This window comes from Cololabis saira, chromosome 6 (assembly GCF_033807715.1).
Source record: "Cololabis saira isolate AMF1-May2022 chromosome 6, fColSai1.1, whole genome shotgun sequence".
In the NCBI taxonomy this organism is placed as follows: Eukaryota; Metazoa; Chordata; class Actinopteri; order Beloniformes; family Belonidae; genus Cololabis; species Cololabis saira.
The window spans coordinates 40,468,089-40,485,182 of NC_084592.1; the positions used below are offsets into that span (position 1 = coordinate 40,468,089).

Below are 17,094 nucleotides of genomic sequence, written 5' to 3' on the forward strand. Positions count from 1 at the left end.
GCTGAATGTGTTTCTCTACCACAGTGGCTGGTTCTTCCCAATTGTTGCCTTGTCTAACCCGCACATTTTCACCAACTTGGAGGTCAGACAGTGTCTTGGTTCCTTGATCAAAGTATTGTTTCTGTCTCTGTTGTCTATTGACGAGGTGGCTCCTGGCATCTTTATAGAAAGCTGGCTGCAATAATGTCTTTGTCACAGGTAACTTTGATTTGAGCCTTCTTCCCATGAGCATCTGAGCAGGTGAGTCCAACCCCACTCAGTGGTGTGTGTTCCAGTATTCAAGCAGTGCTAGGTACGGGTCACCAGCGCTGTCCTGTGCTTTTGTCAGCAGGTTTTTTATTGTCTGAACTGCTCTCTCAACTTTCCCATTTGACTGCGGGAAGGTGGGACTTGAAGAGGTGTGTTTGAAACCCCACTCAGCAGGGGCGTCAATTGGGTATATCAAGGTATGGCAGCCGCCACACCTTGGCTTCAGGGGAAAATGTAAATGTTTGTTTTTTAAATACATTTATGGAATTACTCTGTCTATTTGTATTGATTATTCTATTACTTAATACATATGGAATAACTACAAATGCAAATCAGAACATCATCGATTTCACTAGTTATTATACACTGCAAAAACTCAAAATCTTAACAAGAATATTTGTCTTATTTCTGGTTTAAATGTCTAATTTTTAGTAAAAAAAAATCTCATTACACTTAAGACAAGACTCAAAAACAACCATTTTCACCTGTTTCAAGTAGATTTTCACTTAAAATGAGTGGAAAAATCTGCCAATGGAACAAGATTTTTTTGCTTGTAATGAGAAGATAAATCTTGTCCCACTGGCAGATTTTTCTACTTATTTCAAGTGAAAATTTACTTGAAACAGGTGAAAATGGTCAAATAACAAGTTATTTTTCTGGTGATGACTCTTCTTTTAAGTGTAACGAGATTTCTTGACTAAAAATGAGACATTTTAACTAGAAATAAGACAAATATTCCTGGTAAGATTTTGAGTTTTTGCAGTGAGCGAGACTGCATTTGAAAAAGTTCCAATTTTCTTGACCACACAGATAAGCTACATAGCAGACTTCTGTTATAAGTATTTGCTGGACGTGTTGATTGATACTCTAGTTAAGTTCTGTGACTCGTAACCTTGCCATACCTTAGCTTCCACTGAATTGACGCCACTGCCACTCAGCACTGAAGTCCACCATCTCTTGGCTCACCAGCTGTCTGCCATTGTCGGAGAACTGGCACACATCTGGCACACAGTGCCTTGCAAATACAGACTTCAGCCCAATGATGATGTGTTTGCTTGTGGTTCCATTCAGTTTGATGATCTCTGGACACTTTGAAAAATAATCTACACACAATAAATACTCTACATCCTTGAAGTGAAACAAATCCACCCCTATCTTTGCCCATGCTCTCTCGGGCACTGGATGTGATATAAGTAGCTCTCTGGGATTATTGTTCTTGTGTGTGTTACATACAGCACACTGAGCCAAGACTTCTTCTATCTGTTTGCTCATGCCCGGCCAGTCCAGTACATCCCAGGCTCGCTCCTTACACTTAACCATGCCCATATGTGACTTGTGGATTTTCCTGAGCATTTCACTTCTCAATGTGTGTGGTACGACCAGCATCAACTCAGCATCCTCTTGTGTTGCTTCTTTGAACTCCTGCAACTTTTCCTCTGATACTGGGAGGTGGTGATTTACAAAGTTAATCAAATTAATGTCTTTTTTTCTTTTTTTTATCGAACACAATTTATAAACAAAAACACAAATGTGTGTCACACACATTTATACAAACTACTTGTGGAGGAAATACAATACAATGTAAGAAAATAGAACATATTTTGGGAGGTATCATGAACAAGAGACATACACACAAACAATTAGGTAAACATAAATACAATTAATAACAAGATAAGTAAGGCTTTTTAAGGCAAATAGCATTGATATTTCAGAAAAAGATTAAAATAAAAGATGCTTTGATATATTTGCTAATAATTTCTTTTAGTTATTTGAGTAAATTTCTTTATAAAGACAAAAAAACTTTTGAAATCATATAAAAAACATTGGAAAGAGGGCTTCATTTTTCTCCACTTACAACAGTGTATGATATTTAGCCAGTAGAAGAATGACATTGACATGACAAGAGAGACACTGATTTGTCAATTGTATCTATGTAAAAAATAATATTTGAGATTTCTAATTGTAAACCACTTTCTGGTTTAAAGACAGCGTCCTCACACTGTGAATAAAATATGCGAAAGAAATTAAAAAAAAGAAATTACATTCAGGTGGTTTATATAATCAAGTGTATTTTTTTATTTATTTTGCTAATAATAAATTAGCAATATTTTAACAAGTTTACAAACAGTTATGGCATGGTACAATGTAGAAAGCACGTAGGTAGGCAACAGACAGTACACAAAGTAAGATAGAGTGAAAGGAAATATGGAAATGAAACTATGAAATTAAATAATACAAATTAAAAGAAAATAAATTAAAAGAAAAGGCAGCTAGAGGTGCTTTGCAAGATTAAGTTCCTCTACTAAACTGGACCGTATTACACCGGTCATGAAATCACTACACTGGCTTCCAGTGAGTCAAAGGATAGAGTTTTAAATCTTACTGCTGGTCTACAAAGACCTGAATGGTCTTGGACCAAAATACATGCTTGGTCTGTTAGTTCCTATGAAGCTCCCAGACCCCTGAGATTCATCTGGATCTGGTTTGTTGTGGTTCCCAAGAACCAGAACCAAGCAAGGTGAGGCAGCGTTGAGTTATTCTGCTCCTCACCGGTGGAACAAACTTCCTGTAGACCTGAGGTCTGCTCCAACTGTAGATCCTTTAAATCAGGATAAAAACATTACTGTTTACTGAAGGTACTCTTAAATTAAATACTTACCTGCTGTATTCTACTGCCCTTACTTTTTAACAAATTATGATTTTTATAATTTTATTTATTCTATTTTATTTCATTGTATTGTATTATTATTTCTTATTTCTATTTCCCTTTTTAATTGACTTGTTACTGTTTAATTGTGTCTTGCTGCTTTTAATGTTGATGTAAAGCACTTTGAATTACCTTGTGTTGAATTGTGCTACAGGCTACAAATAAACTTGCCTTGCCTTACTACTCTGGTTTAATCTACTCTGTGAAGGAAACGTCAAATCTCTTTGTCTCTCTGCTTAACGAGATTTCCGATCTTCCTCCTTTCCATTCAACTGACTTCTGTGATTATCTCTTGTCCCTCTTTACTTTAAAAATATCTTAACAACTGACAACAACTTGCCTCTGAAGGAGCTCCTGCTATTGTCTACTGTATACTCTACTGCCCTTACTTTTTAATGACTTGTGCTTTTTATTATTTTACTTCTTTTCTTATCATTTTATTTGTTATTTACTGTTTAATTGTGTCTTGCTGCTTTTAATGTTGATGTAAAGTACTTTGGAATTACCTTGTGTTGAATTGTGCTATACAAATAAACTTGCCTTGCCTAAATTGCAAAGTTTCACAGCATTCTTCTTCTCCATACACTTTAAAGATGAAAAATAGTTTTGCTTGCTGGCCTAACAGCAGCAAAAAAAAATAATAGCAGTAAGATGGAAACCACCACACACACTTAACATCTCCCATTGGTATTTGACCTTCCTTGAAATTATCTACCTGGAAATATTTACAGCCCGAATCCATAATGCAAAACAACAAAATATTTTATTTTGGTTTATGGCAGCAGATAAAATTAAGTCCAAACACGAAAGATGTATTTAAAATTGACATAGATGTGTGATATGTATGTGTACGCATATGTATGCGTATATATATATATGTATATATATTAAATATAGTAATAATGCACATATATATACTTTTGGTTTCTACCGTCATGGTATCAATCATTAATATGTGTGCAGACAAGGTAAAAAAAACAAAAGAAATTGACATAGATTACCTTGTTGCAGCTATCCTGGTCCAGTTTTTGATATTATTATGTTTTGCCTTTGTTTTATTTTGTCCTTTGTTCTATTATCTTTGTAGTATCTGTTTTTCTGCATTACCAATTTATTTAGTCATTATTTTTTCTTTTTTTTCTTTTTAGGTCCAAGGGGTGGGTTTGGAAGGGGCTGAGAATGTGCTTGTTGTTAATGCTTGTTTAAAATCATTGTGGATGCCACCTTTGATAAGAAAATCATGAAAAATAAATAAAAACATTTGATCACAAAAAAAATATGAAAAATAGTGACATAGCTCCTTATGAAAAACATAACAGTTTGGTTTTACTATCAAGCGTATCTCAATGATCTCAATACATCTTTTTTTCACTCCTACAACCAGGCTGGCGGGCTTTAGCGCGCTGTATAAAACGTGTAGTCTTTTAGAGCGGAACGTCCCAGCGTCATCAATAGGTAGAGAGCCAGTATGAACTACATTTCCCAGAATCCCCTGCTTTACGCAGTTTGACAGGGTGAACCGGGGACGTCCAGTCTGCTGTAGCTAACAGAGTTGTTAGCTGAGCCTGCTCGCTGTCTGGACCAACAACATGGGTGTTTCAGATCTACAATTTGATGCAGATGCTGGTAAGTCACTTAATAGCTATTTAGTTCAGACAAAAAATACCCGAGGTTTCTTTAGCGGCCGCGTAAAAAAAAACAGCCTTTAGGTTTCCAACGTTACTGAACAAAAACATGTCTCACTTTGTGATCCTGCTGTGCCAAAGTTGAACATATTCACATATTAAAAGCACATGTAATGTGTTTTCGGTCTTGCACGTCTTGATATGCTGTTGAAAAATGTGTGTTTGCAGGATATTGATACCCATTTTTCTTGCCCTTGTTTGCCTTCCTGTTAATATACTGCATATATGTCGTAGTTAACATTATAATACAACATTAACGTGTAAATATGGGCACAATTTGACTAAGGGCAGTATATTTCCTTACAATATTATAACACATTAGGTTTGAATGTCATGAACTGTACTTAGAATACCCTTTATTGTTATTGTATACAGGGCAACTCCCATCAGTGCATTTAAAAATACAATCAAAATGTAAATGCATTTTGATTGTATTATACATTATATTACAGCAAATAAGTGTAAATCTGGGCACAATTATGGGCTGCATATGTTTTTTCAATATATAATACATCAGATATGAATGTTATGAACTGTACTTAGAATAGCCTTCATTGTTATTGTATATAGTGCAACTCCCATCAGTGCACTTAAAAATACAATCAAAATGTAAATGCATAGTAAGAAGTAAAAACAATTCATGCTATATAAATTAGGGCTGGGCGATATGGACCAAAAGTCATATATCGATATTTTTTCTGTGACATAATTGGGGTTTCCCCCAAAGCATTATAGCATAGCATCTCTGTTAGCTTCACTTCTTTCTGAGGCAAGCCCTTAAAAAAAACAGTTAGTTTTAATACAAAGCCTTGTGCCAAATGTCACACAGGTTCCTTTATTAATAGAGGTCTGCACAATATCAAAATTCATAAAACAAATGAAATAAAAATAAACTGCCTGCATGTATAGAATAAAAATGCTTCTTGAATAAAATAAAACAAATATCTCTTTCCTGCATAACAATTAAATTAAAATACACTGTGCAATTAATACAATGTAGACAGTAACAGGCAGACTTTTCCACTGAGGTTGACAGTTGTGCAAATAACAAAACATTTGTGCAAATCTCAAATAAAACATGTAAACAGATATTGCATCTCTTTGAGCAAATCTCAAATAATTATAAGTCAACTACTGTACATTTTACAGATTTTGTGCCAGGAAAACTAACCTGTCAACACTGTCAGGTTTCAGCACACAAAGGTACTTTTTGGCAGCGTGAGGGGTCAGCGTTGATGTACAGTCAATTTGTCACAAAATAAGCTATATCGATATAAACGATAATGTCTCGTACCATATCACGTTTGGAAATATATCGATATATATTAAAATCTCGATATATCGCCCAGCCCTGATATAAATACATATAGTCACACACTCTTATTGCACTGTTCATTTATTGCTATTATGAGTTAAAAATCTGATTTTCCATGTTATTCTAACAACTGTTGTTGAAATGGTTTGTTTGACACCTTTTACCGCTTGAACCTACTGTACATCCAGAGGGCAGAAGGTGGAACAGACCCTGACCAGGGTGCGAGAGGTCTGACAGATCTTCCTAGCAGCTGTGCAGCCAGTGTACCAGACCATGATGCAGTACACTTCCTCTTGTGAGGCGGTAAAAAGTCAGCAGCAGTTTGACCTCAAGTTAATTGTCTTCTGCAGTAAATCTTAACTGCTGCCAGTGGTCCGTGTTAATGTACACTGGCAAAGAAGTTAATAATAGGGATGTTCTCCACACCAGTAGTGGAGCAGTTTAGGGTTAAGGTGATGGACTTCAGGAGGCAGAACGGATGCTCTCTGCCTCCTGAAGTCCATCACCATCTCTCTTGTTTGCTGGCAGCTTTTTGACCTCTCTTTGTCACTTTCAGAGGGTTAGGTGGAGTTGTGTACTTAGAAACAACATGAGGGATTGTATTTACTAAATTTTAACTAATGGTTGGGGGATAAACACGTGGTTAAACACAGAAATGTGGTTTTATTGTCTTTAAACTCCTCGCTGGTAATTTGAAGTGAAAGGGTATTTTTGTATGACTGTTGTTTATGAGGTAAGTGTGGAATAATATTGATTATGATTGTATGCATGCTCTATCCCATCCCTTCACCCGACAGGGCCAGTGCTGGATCTTTCGGCTAGAGGAATGCAGAAGTTGGATCCCAGTTTCACCTGCTCTGAAGACACTCACACGTTAATCCTGGATCGTAACAACATCATGAAGTTGGACAATCTAGAACGAAGTCCAAGTCTTCAGCAGGTACTGTAGCATTTGCATAGTTGCCAGTGAACCAGTGCTTAAAGATTTGGTATTGATGCCTGTTCTGAGGATATACTTTTAAATCCATGTTATTTTCAAATCTTAGCTGTCTGTAGCCAATAACCGTCTGGTCCGAATGATGGGGGTGTCTCGGCTGACAGAACTGCGAGTCCTCAATCTTCCCAACAATAGTATCGGCTACATTGAAGGGCTTCGAGATATGCCTCATCTGAAATGGCTCAACCTGTCTGGGAACAACATTAAGGTGAGGAGAGATAAACTCTGTCTACAGCCCCAAATCTAAGGTTTTTATACTTTTATAGTATAAAAAACAATATAATTTTAAAGATATTTCATGTTTTGTAATCTCAGCTTCATTTTAATTGTTTATATCTATCAAGATTTTGCACTTCAGGGCTGTACCGCATTCTCTAAAAGATGGGATGGGAGCAAATTATAGATAAAACTAAGGTAAAAAAAACATAAAAGCTGATGATAATACTTCAGAAACGGTAATATCAACAGGCGATTTTTATTGTAATTTTGGAAAGAAGGGTTGAGTCTTTGATGAGTAATGACAGTCAAGATTCTCCAATTTCTGAATATATGTGTGAGAAAATGGTTAAAAACAATGTGTTTTTAGACCTTTTTAATATTTCCCTCTTGTACATATTATTAAAAAAATTATACTTACACAGTTCAATGTTTTTTCTTCAGTTCATAAACGGTAAGAGTGCAAACTTTAGCTGGACAGAAGGCAATCCATCAAACAAATCATTAGTAAATCATTTAGTCACTCGGCCGAAGTTTTAATGTGGGAAACCTTCCTAAGTAGTTCAATATGGAGCAGACTTAAAAATGTTTGGTAACTTTGGCGTTGTTGACTTTTCTGAGCTCAAGTGGACCGTCACAAAGCGGAAACTTGGTGACCATCAGTGATAATGAAAAGTCAGGACCTGTGATGGTACGGAGGTTGTGTCAGTGACCTTGACATATTAAATTTACACTTCTGCTACGACAGTATTAACGCAGAAAAGTACTTTGAAATTTGAGAGTGACATATGCAAGCTTTAAGATTACATTTCTACCGAGAATGAGATGATGTAAAACCTTATTCTGCACATGTCCCTTTTCATGGACACACAAGAACACAAGTGCTGGACTGGCTGCCTGCAGTCTTGACATTTCCCCCCAAGAAAATATATGTAGAATTAGGAAACCAGAAGTGCAACAAAGATGTTGAACAGGAAGAGTGGGACAAAAAAACACGTGAAACACATCGGTTGTTATCCTCACTGCCAGAACATTTTTATCATTGTGAGAAGAACTTGCAACATTTCAGGTTTGTAAAAAGATAATTGTTCCAACTTTTGGAGTTGGAAATGTCTTACAAGACTGAAATGCAAAGATAGATGAATATTAATTAATGAAATGAAGGTGAAAATACAAAGCATGCAATTGCTTGCTGTATCAAAATAAAAGTAAATTATTGATATTATTTTTTTTATTATTTTACATATTCCAAACTCTTTTTGATTTCTTTGCCACCAAAATTTCAAACTTTACTTGATGGCAAACACTTAACAACTCTCCAATCTGTTACAGGTGATCGAGCAGCTTAACAACTGTGTGTCACTTCAGCACTTGGACTTATCTGACAATAACATCTCTGCTGTTGGGGATCTGACCAAACTGGTAGCATTAAAGGTCAGTCTTGACGACAGTGCAGTTAAACAAAAAAGAAAAAAAAATAACCAGCTCTGGAAATTTTTTTTCTTACTAAAAATTTCTCAAATTTCTGTCGCTTTGCAGACTCTTCTACTTCATGGAAACAGCATTACAACCCTCCGTGCCATTCCTGCACACCTTCCTGCTCATTTATCCATCCTGTCCCTGGCAGAAAACGAGATAAGAGATCTTAACGAGGTGAGTATCGATGCAGTTAGTCTCATTATCGTGACACAAAGACGGACAATCGTTGACCACCTTTCAACCTGATTGTGCTTCAGGTGTCATATATCACGTGTCTTCATGAACTGGAACAGCTGTCCATCATGAGCAACCCCTGTGTCATGGCCACGCCTTCATTACCAGTTTTTGACTATCGTCCGTACATCATGAGTTGGTGCCTGAGGCTGAAGGTCCTGGATGGTTACGTAGTGACACAGAAAGAAGGGTGAGTGGATCATGTGGTGGTAGTTTTCAAAATAAGGATTCTCAATATATTTGTTTTATTGTGTCTTTTTTTATTTTTTTTTATATATCTATATATATATTATTTTTATTTAGTTTTTCAACAAAAACAAAACATAAGACAGACAGGGTCATCACAGGTGTATAGAAATGCATATTGTAGAAACAAGATTGGATGGGTCCGGGTTAGGGCTGGGGATCGATTCAAATGTCAAGAATCGATTCGATTCCGATTCTTAAGATTCAGAATCGATTATCAAGATTTGATTCGATTCGATTCCGATATTGATTTGGGTTAGTGTTATTAAAACAGTTTTTTGAGCTGTTGCATGAATTATATGACTGTAGTTATGCAAAATATTACTACTAGTATTATATTGAGATTCAACAGCAAGTATTGCAGCTAATGATGCTGTAAGGACCAATCAGCTCCCAGAATGCTGATAGAACTGCTTTCAGAAACATCGTGGGTCAGAATTACCAAACAGATCCAGGGAGGAAACAGAGACGGATGAAATCGGTTTTATTTTTTTCCCACATTCCATTTTTATTTGTTCCATTTTCGGTCTATTTTGGTTTTTAATTTTTGAGCATTTGGTTTTTAGCATTTTTTGCAAATGTAACCCCAAGACAGTATATAAAGTAATGAAATATAGACAATTTATGCAATTATAACCTAACACTTTAATGTTTTCATACCTTTAAACATATTTAAAGGCAAAAACATGGCACCAGTTATTCTCGTGTCCAACAAAACATTCCTTTTTTGGGGATAAACAAAAAAATAACCAAAAGTTGTAATGTAATGATGAAAAAAAAAAATACATAAATACATTTAAAAAAAAAAAACAACCCAAAAAAGAAAAAAATCGATCTTTAGACATATGGATCGATTTTTAGGAATTAATATGAGAATCGATTTAGAATTGGGAAATCGATTTTTTCAACACAGGCCTAGTCCGGGTTACATTCTTATCAAAATATATTGGGTCCTTACACTGTCCATGTGTGCCAATTGGGGTGCTAGAGGATTTTAGATCCTTCACTCTGTTTCTTGTAGATCCTAAGCGTTCCGTACCAAGGAAGATGTCTCCCATTCTTTCGTAACTCAAAAGTCCATTCTTTTTGGGCAGAGGGGAAATACAAAGAACAATGGCATATTTCTTCTACCAAACACATATACAGAAAATCATTTCAGGTTCAAATAGGACTTTAATTTTTCCCAGTATTTTTCACCTTTCTTGGTAGCATGTCTCAAAGAAAAAATCAATCGTTCCATATTATAGATTTAATTAACTATTTCGATCCATTCAAGGGTTGTAGGAGATTCTTTACTCAGCCATTTTCTGGTTATTGCTTTTTTACTAGCTACTAACAGTATTTGTAAGAGGTATCTGTCCTGTTAATTCAGTCCAGTCGGTACATTTCCTAAATATATAGGACTAAAATTGAAAATAAGTTCTGAATTGATTATAGATGTGATCTCTTTCATTATGTCTATCCAATAGGAAGTTATGTTTGGACATTCCCAAAAAATGTGAAATTGACCAGCTGACATATTACCGCACATTCTCCAGCACTGATTTGTTCAGGGTTGTTACTTTGCGATTTTTTTAATACTTGGGGTTATAAAAAACCTTAAAATGTTTTTCCAGGTGTATTCCCTCCATAAGTCAGAGCTTGATGTTGTACACATTGTGTCTTATTTTTTAAATCCTAGTCTCAAAGCGGAGTGGCTTTACAGTCAAGGCAAAGGCCGCTCATATCGCCCCGGCCAGCACGTCCAGCTGGTTCAGTACTTGGCCAATGTTTGCCCTCTGACCGCATCACCAGCCCTGGAGACGGCAGAAGATGCCAAACTGGAGAAGATCCTCAGTAAGCAGAGGTATAAATCTGAATCTAGCGGATCTACCATCCAGTACCTACTTCAATGTCTCCGCTAGCTTACATCTCTTTTCCCTTCTTTATGGAAAGTCCGGTACTTGAATTCATATTGGAAGTAACATTTGTGTCCAGGTTTCACCAGATGCAGCTGTTGGAGGAGAGCCAGGGAGGCTGTCCAAGTCCTCCTCGTCCTACTCAGCTGGACGTAGAGACGCACTGTCCTTCACATGCAGCTCCACAGGGGGGAGCCCAAGAGATGAACAATATCACTACATCTGGACCGGATGCCGTCCCGTCGGGGCAGGAGAAGGGTAAGACAGACGGCTGCTTTCTCTCTGTATCTGTAGCGATTTTGAGTGTTGTTTTTTTTTTGTGTGTGTGTGTGTGTGTGTGTGTGTGTGTGTTTTCTTTGTGGTATCGTTTTGTGATGCTGAGCTTTCTGCTGTTAACACTTTTTACTTTTCTGCAGAGCCAGTCATGCAGTTTAATACCTGGGTGAGCTGTGATTCTTCCCAGCCAGGGCTTCCAGCGGGTCGCAGCCCAAAGAGTGCAGAGGAGCACCTTTATCTGGAAGATGTGCAGACTGACGAGGACAAACTCAGTAACAGCATGCTTTCCTCAGAGTCCACCTTCCTCCCCTTCACATGTGACACGGAGCCGCAAATGACCCACTCTGAGAGCGAAGACGAGACAGAGACATTTGAGCCAGATTCTTTGGCTCCAAAATGGCCAGCACAACCCAAAAAACACGACACAAACAAGCTGCACTATGTTTCCCCTGGGGAAAGGCATGAGGGGAAGACTCCTGAAAGAGAGCTCGTTTCTATTCCCACCACAGCATCGTCACCGGTCAGAGCTTCCACACCACACAACGACCCAGAAACATCCTCTGACTTTAATAAAGCAGCAATTAAGGAATCTCATGAGCAGGAGGAAGTGGCTTTAAATGTCAGTAAATTGAATTTGGTGGAAGCAGAAAAAGCAGCAGTCAAAATACAGTCCTGGTGGCGGGGACATTACACACGGTGTTGTCACCCCGCCGCGAAGGAGGTGCGCGCTGAAATCCGCTTGCGCAGGATGCAAGAACACATCGTCTTCCTCTCTGACAAGTTAGACGTGTAAGTAAAGACATCACGATGGAATGAATCCAGAAATCATAGTTGCAAAAACACCAAATTAACTGTCTCTATTACAGTAATGGATCTTTTCTTTTATCTTCCTGCTGGTTCTCTCTAATATGGTTGCAACTTCCAGTCTAAGTAGTAAAGTCCAATCTGGTGTTTTTGCAGTGTCCAGAAACAGCATGAAGAGGAACGGCTGCAACGGCTGGTTCAGGAGGAGGCTGTGAAGTATTTATGGAAAGAGGTCTGCATTTGAAATTATTATTTATGATTGATAGAAGTTAATTTGACTACCCCTGGTATTTGTATTTGTTTGTACAGTTTTTCAAATATTAAGAAAGAAAGCAGCGTCATGGAAAATCATTGGCTCTGCTATTCCAGATGAGTTGATCCAAACTCTTGAGACTAATTGATAATGTCAGCGATATGATTTGTTCATACTTGTTGTTGGAAAAGGACAGATAATTGAAATGTCCAAGTTTTAAAAAATAATCCTCAACTGTTGGCCAAAAATCCAAACCAATGGTTTCCTTTAAAATAACATCATGACAAAATAGGTAATTCCTACAACGCAGCAGAAGTCCATGAGATAGTAACAAGTAATTTTCAAATCTCGCTATTTCAAGAATACAAAATATTGAAAATCAATAGATTAGATTAGAGCTTTATTTGTCGCTGAGCCAGCTTCCCGGCACAGTGAGATTTCTGCTTGGATAACCCATCAAGACAACAGAAAAAAAAGGCAAAACAGATGAAAACATATGACATTTGAGAAATGATGACACCGGATAGAGGAGGTAAAAAAGGCATCATCAAAATACAGCGTGAAAGTGCAAAAAACACCTCAGCTGATACAGGTCCACAGGTGTCATGAGGGGAATGGGGTGCTAGTGGGAGCAGAGCGTCTTGTTTTCATTCATCCAGGGAGATTGTGACTAGAGCGGCCTGCAAAGCCGCTCTGTCAAGGTCAGATTGTAGAATCAACAATTGCATTTGGGTCAGGCACACTCCAGTAATTTTCCATCTGCCTTAAAGGAGCATGAGGCTCCTTTTTAAGAAATGAGACTCTCTAGCGCCACCCTTCGCCACGACGGCCGTCGGGGGTACTTCAGCCAACAGTGAAGCCGGTGTGGGTACCAGATTGTATCGGGCTGCAATATTTTCCCCGGAAGTGTGCATTTTTTCCCCGAGATGGTATTTTAGTCAGAAGCAGCAGATCATAGTGGAGGTAAAAGGGAGAAGAAACACATACAAGGAATTATCAGAATTATCAGTGATCTTACTGACATAGGCTAAAAAAATATTAGAGTTAAAATATTTATTAGGGACTATTTTCATTAGACAATTGGAGATTCATCAGTGAGCTGAAACAATAATAGCCTACTATGTACAGTATAGGGTAAACAATCTTTTGCTTGCTGCATAGCAGTAAGCAGTTAAATATTTTGATCTTAATAGACATTTTAAATTATCGATTTGCTTTATTACATTTATTAATCATCAGTTTTCACAAGACGGAACGTCATCACGTACGGTCAAAAGCCAATCACAAGACGAAACGTCATCACGTACGGGGAGCCGGGAAAAAAAAGCAGCTGGGAAAAAAAAGCACCGACACCGGCACGGGAGAACGGGGAGAACGTGCATGCAGCGTCATGTGACGTCACATCCGCAGCCCAGCGCGGGAAATTCGGGACCGAATTGCAGCACATTTTGCAGCACACAGCCTGTTCAAGGAAACGGAGAGATACGCTAGAGGGCACATTCTTTTTGGTTTGGAACGCTTCATCTGACATTATTACTAGAAAACTTAAAACGTATACGAATTTTTTTTTCAGAAATCCTGCCTCAATCCTGCCTCATGCTCCTTTAAGTCTCTTGGTCAATCAGGGGGGGTCCTAACCTTTGCATGCCATGATATGAGGAGCAGTATTCAATTCAATTTTATTTAAAAAGGGACAGTGTACAGTTAAAACATAAATGTTGCCGTCTGATGCACTGTACCAGATTATAGCTTTAAGCTAATTTGCATCTGCAGTCCCTTGGCAGGTCACAATAAAAAAATACAGTAACAAGTAATACAATAACAAGAGAAATACATGGATATTTAAAACACAATTTAAAACAACAATGGCTGCACACATCTGCGTGCAATCCCCCCACCCCGACACGCCCCCCACCCACCCATCCCTTATCCCACATACACACACCCAGAAGAGAGCCCAAATTAATGGTTACAGAGCTGAGCAGCTTTTAACAGATTTTTCAAGTTGGCTTTAAAGACTCTGAGAGAGCTACTGCTCCTTACAGTATCAGGTAAGGTATTCCACTGGTTTGTGGCTCTTACAGAAAAAGCTGATTGCCCAGTTACAGTGCGGCGAAATGGTGTAGTGCGATCTAGTATTGAGGATATGCTAGTGGACCCGATGGAGCCAGAGACGTTCTATAAAACGAGACAGCCCACTAAGGTTCAAGTTCCTGCATCTGTGTCACGTGACTGCCACGCCCCCTTAGGAGACTAACGGTAGGTCCTGAGTCTATTGAGTCCTATGGGAAAAGTGAACGTGAGCACAGATTATTACCAATTCCTTCGCCCCATAGTAACCTAAGTAAATATGGGACCCATTTTCCAAAAGCCACAAACCTTCTGAACATTCTGACACCAAAATGGAAATTTTCAGACCGACAGATTAGGAGAAAATTAACTTTGTTTGAGACCTGTCTCTGTCTGTGCAACACACTCTCGCGAGATTTGGCTCTCATAGTTTTCCCATCGGATAAAATGAAGTTTAAAACTAATATAAAACTTGCTTCTTTGCTTAATAATACTGTTATTTTTATTATTTAAGCCTTTTTTGGAAGAAAGTTGTACTGTATCTAGTGTTGTATGTTCCAAAACGATGTGGGGAGAGGGGCGGCCACGCCCACTTAGGAGACCGGAAGTGTATACCATTCCATACCATTGCCAGTAACGGCAATGCGCTATCTTGTGTATAGAAGATCTTTGATGGAGCTTAACGAGCGAGTGTGAACAAAGTCACACAATGGCTGGGGGGCCAAACCATTTAAAATTTTATAAACCATGCACAAATTGGCAAATGACCTAAAATTCTCAAAACTCAATAGGTTGTGTCTCTCAAGTATTCTACAATGATGGTAGCGAATTGGCTTTTTGTCTAATGTTTTTAAAGTTTGTTTATATAAAGACTCCAAAGGTTTGATTGTCAGGGCTGTGTCTTAACGTCTCCTGTGTTCTGCCTGCAGCTGCAGTCCATGCAGGAGTGGAAGCAGTCTGTGGAGCACCAGCTGGCAGCCGTGACGCAGGCGGTCTCTGCAGCTCAGATCTCATCCGCTGCCGTCTGTGACGAATTCCCGCCCGTTGTTTCCAGCACCACCAACCCACCCAGCACTGGCATCTCCTTCCCAGACTCCGGCTTCCAGTCCACCAGCGATCAGCTGGCAGCGCAGGAGGACAGCTTCCTCAGCAGCGGCACAGCCGATTCTCTCAAAACCGTGCGGGCGCTCAACTCTGCCGGGAGCGGCCCGGCCGGTGGCCTGGACAGCGCAGACTGCAGCTTGCTGGAACAGTACCTCACCTCTGTGCAGCAGAGGGAGGAGGAGGCCGAGGAAGTGACTAGCGATAGAACAGTAACGCCACAACCCTCCTCACCCGTTTTACCCAGCAGGACAGCCAACTCTCCCGCACAGAAGGCAACAGAAACCTCTCCCGGCTCCGGGAGTCCTCATCTACAAGACAGTCCTCACTAACTAAAAGTATCTGTAAACTAAAATGTAGGTTTCAAATGCTAACTAATGACCCGGATCTCACTGCTGTTCATCAAAGCTGAACCAGCAACTGAAGCACTACCTGTGAATGTTTCATACTACCTGTTCTATTATTGACAAACACTTGGTTTTCTGTAAAGACATTGAATGTGATGTAAGAAACTGTTAGAGCAGCTATTTTATGTGAGCAGGTTATCACTAATAAATAACAGGCATGATATAACTTGTTTTATTCATCAATATCTATCTATATATATATATATATATATATATATATATAAATATATATATATATATATATATATAAATGTATCATCACAATATCAACAGCTTTATCAGTGATGCAAAAAAGGTATAATACCAGTGAAGGTGGTCTAATAATTTCCCACAAGTGCATTTACACTCTAAATGTCTAATATGTTTAGTGAATCAGTTGTCTTTCTGCTGAGATGCAAACTTATGAACTTACATGGAGAGTGTTGCAAAGGTTGTGATGAAAGGAGGAAGGAAATGTGACCAAGCAGCGCACCCACATCTGCTTTCAGTTCTCCAAAAAGCGAATCAAACGTGGTTATAAACCACGTTCACACACAACAGTGTTGCCTGGGAATGTGGATCAACACAAGGTTTGTTTTTCCACACGTTTGAATCAGTTTTTACAGTTTTTTTTATTTCAGAACTAATGTAATGTAGAAAAGTGCTTTACATGTTTAAAAATTTTACAATTAAAAAAAAGTTAAAACAGGGCTCAAACCGCACTACCCCGAATCATAATAATATTTTTTTTAAAAAGAGTAGCACAGAGGGACCACTGGAAATTAAGAACTAAAACCTAAATCTACCATAAAATGATAAGAACATGATATAGTATGAAATGTAAAATAATAATAGTCATTAGAGAAAAAATTAAATTCATATTCAGACGATTTTATGAATCCCTTTGGGAGGTTCCCTCAGGGAAATTGGCATCTCCATCTCACACACTCAGCACTGTCATATACAAATCAAACCCCCAAAACCAAACACCCATATAAAGATAAAAAATAAAAATAAAGATAGAAATAAAAAAATAAAAATAAAAAGTGCTGTGCCAAATGGAATTATATGGATAGAAAAGAAATGTGTTATGTAATATTGCACAAAATTATTGCACAGATAAATACAATTATAATATATAAATTAAAAAAGTTTAGATAAAACTAAAATAGGAGATA

The 17,094-nt window shown here is 38.1% G+C and overlaps 1 protein-coding gene across 1 annotated transcript; it reads left to right on the top strand.

Annotated features, from left to right (window-relative positions):
* Positions 1 to 4,466: 4,466 nt before the first annotated feature.
* cep97 (centrosomal protein 97) lies at positions 4,467 to 16,092 on the top strand. Its single transcript, XM_061724585.1, has 11 exons — positions 4,467 to 4,582; positions 6,754 to 6,896; positions 7,003 to 7,161; positions 8,502 to 8,603; positions 8,709 to 8,822; positions 8,906 to 9,072; positions 10,810 to 10,974; positions 11,106 to 11,284; positions 11,443 to 12,091; positions 12,263 to 12,338; positions 15,359 to 16,092. The coding sequence occupies exons 1-11, from the start codon at positions 4,546 to 4,548 to the stop codon at positions 15,860 to 15,862; spliced, it is 2,295 nt and encodes a 764-aa protein (XP_061580569.1). The 5' UTR covers positions 4,467 to 4,545; the 3' UTR covers positions 15,863 to 16,092.
* Positions 16,093 to 17,094: the final 1,002 nt, after the last annotated feature.

Excerpts from the sequence above, each read along its gene's own strand:
- cep97 (XM_061724585.1), top strand. The coding sequence starts at position 4,546 with ATGGGTGTTTCAGATCTACAATTTGATGCAGATGCTG. Across the intron at positions 8,604-8,708 it reads CCAAACTGGTAGCATTAAAG|ACTCTTCTACTTCATGGAAA; the intron begins GTCAGTCTTGAC and ends GTCGCTTTGCAG. Across the intron at positions 9,073-10,809 it reads GTAGTGACACAGAAAGAAGG|TCTCAAAGCGGAGTGGCTTT; the intron begins GTGAGTGGATCA and ends TTTAAATCCTAG.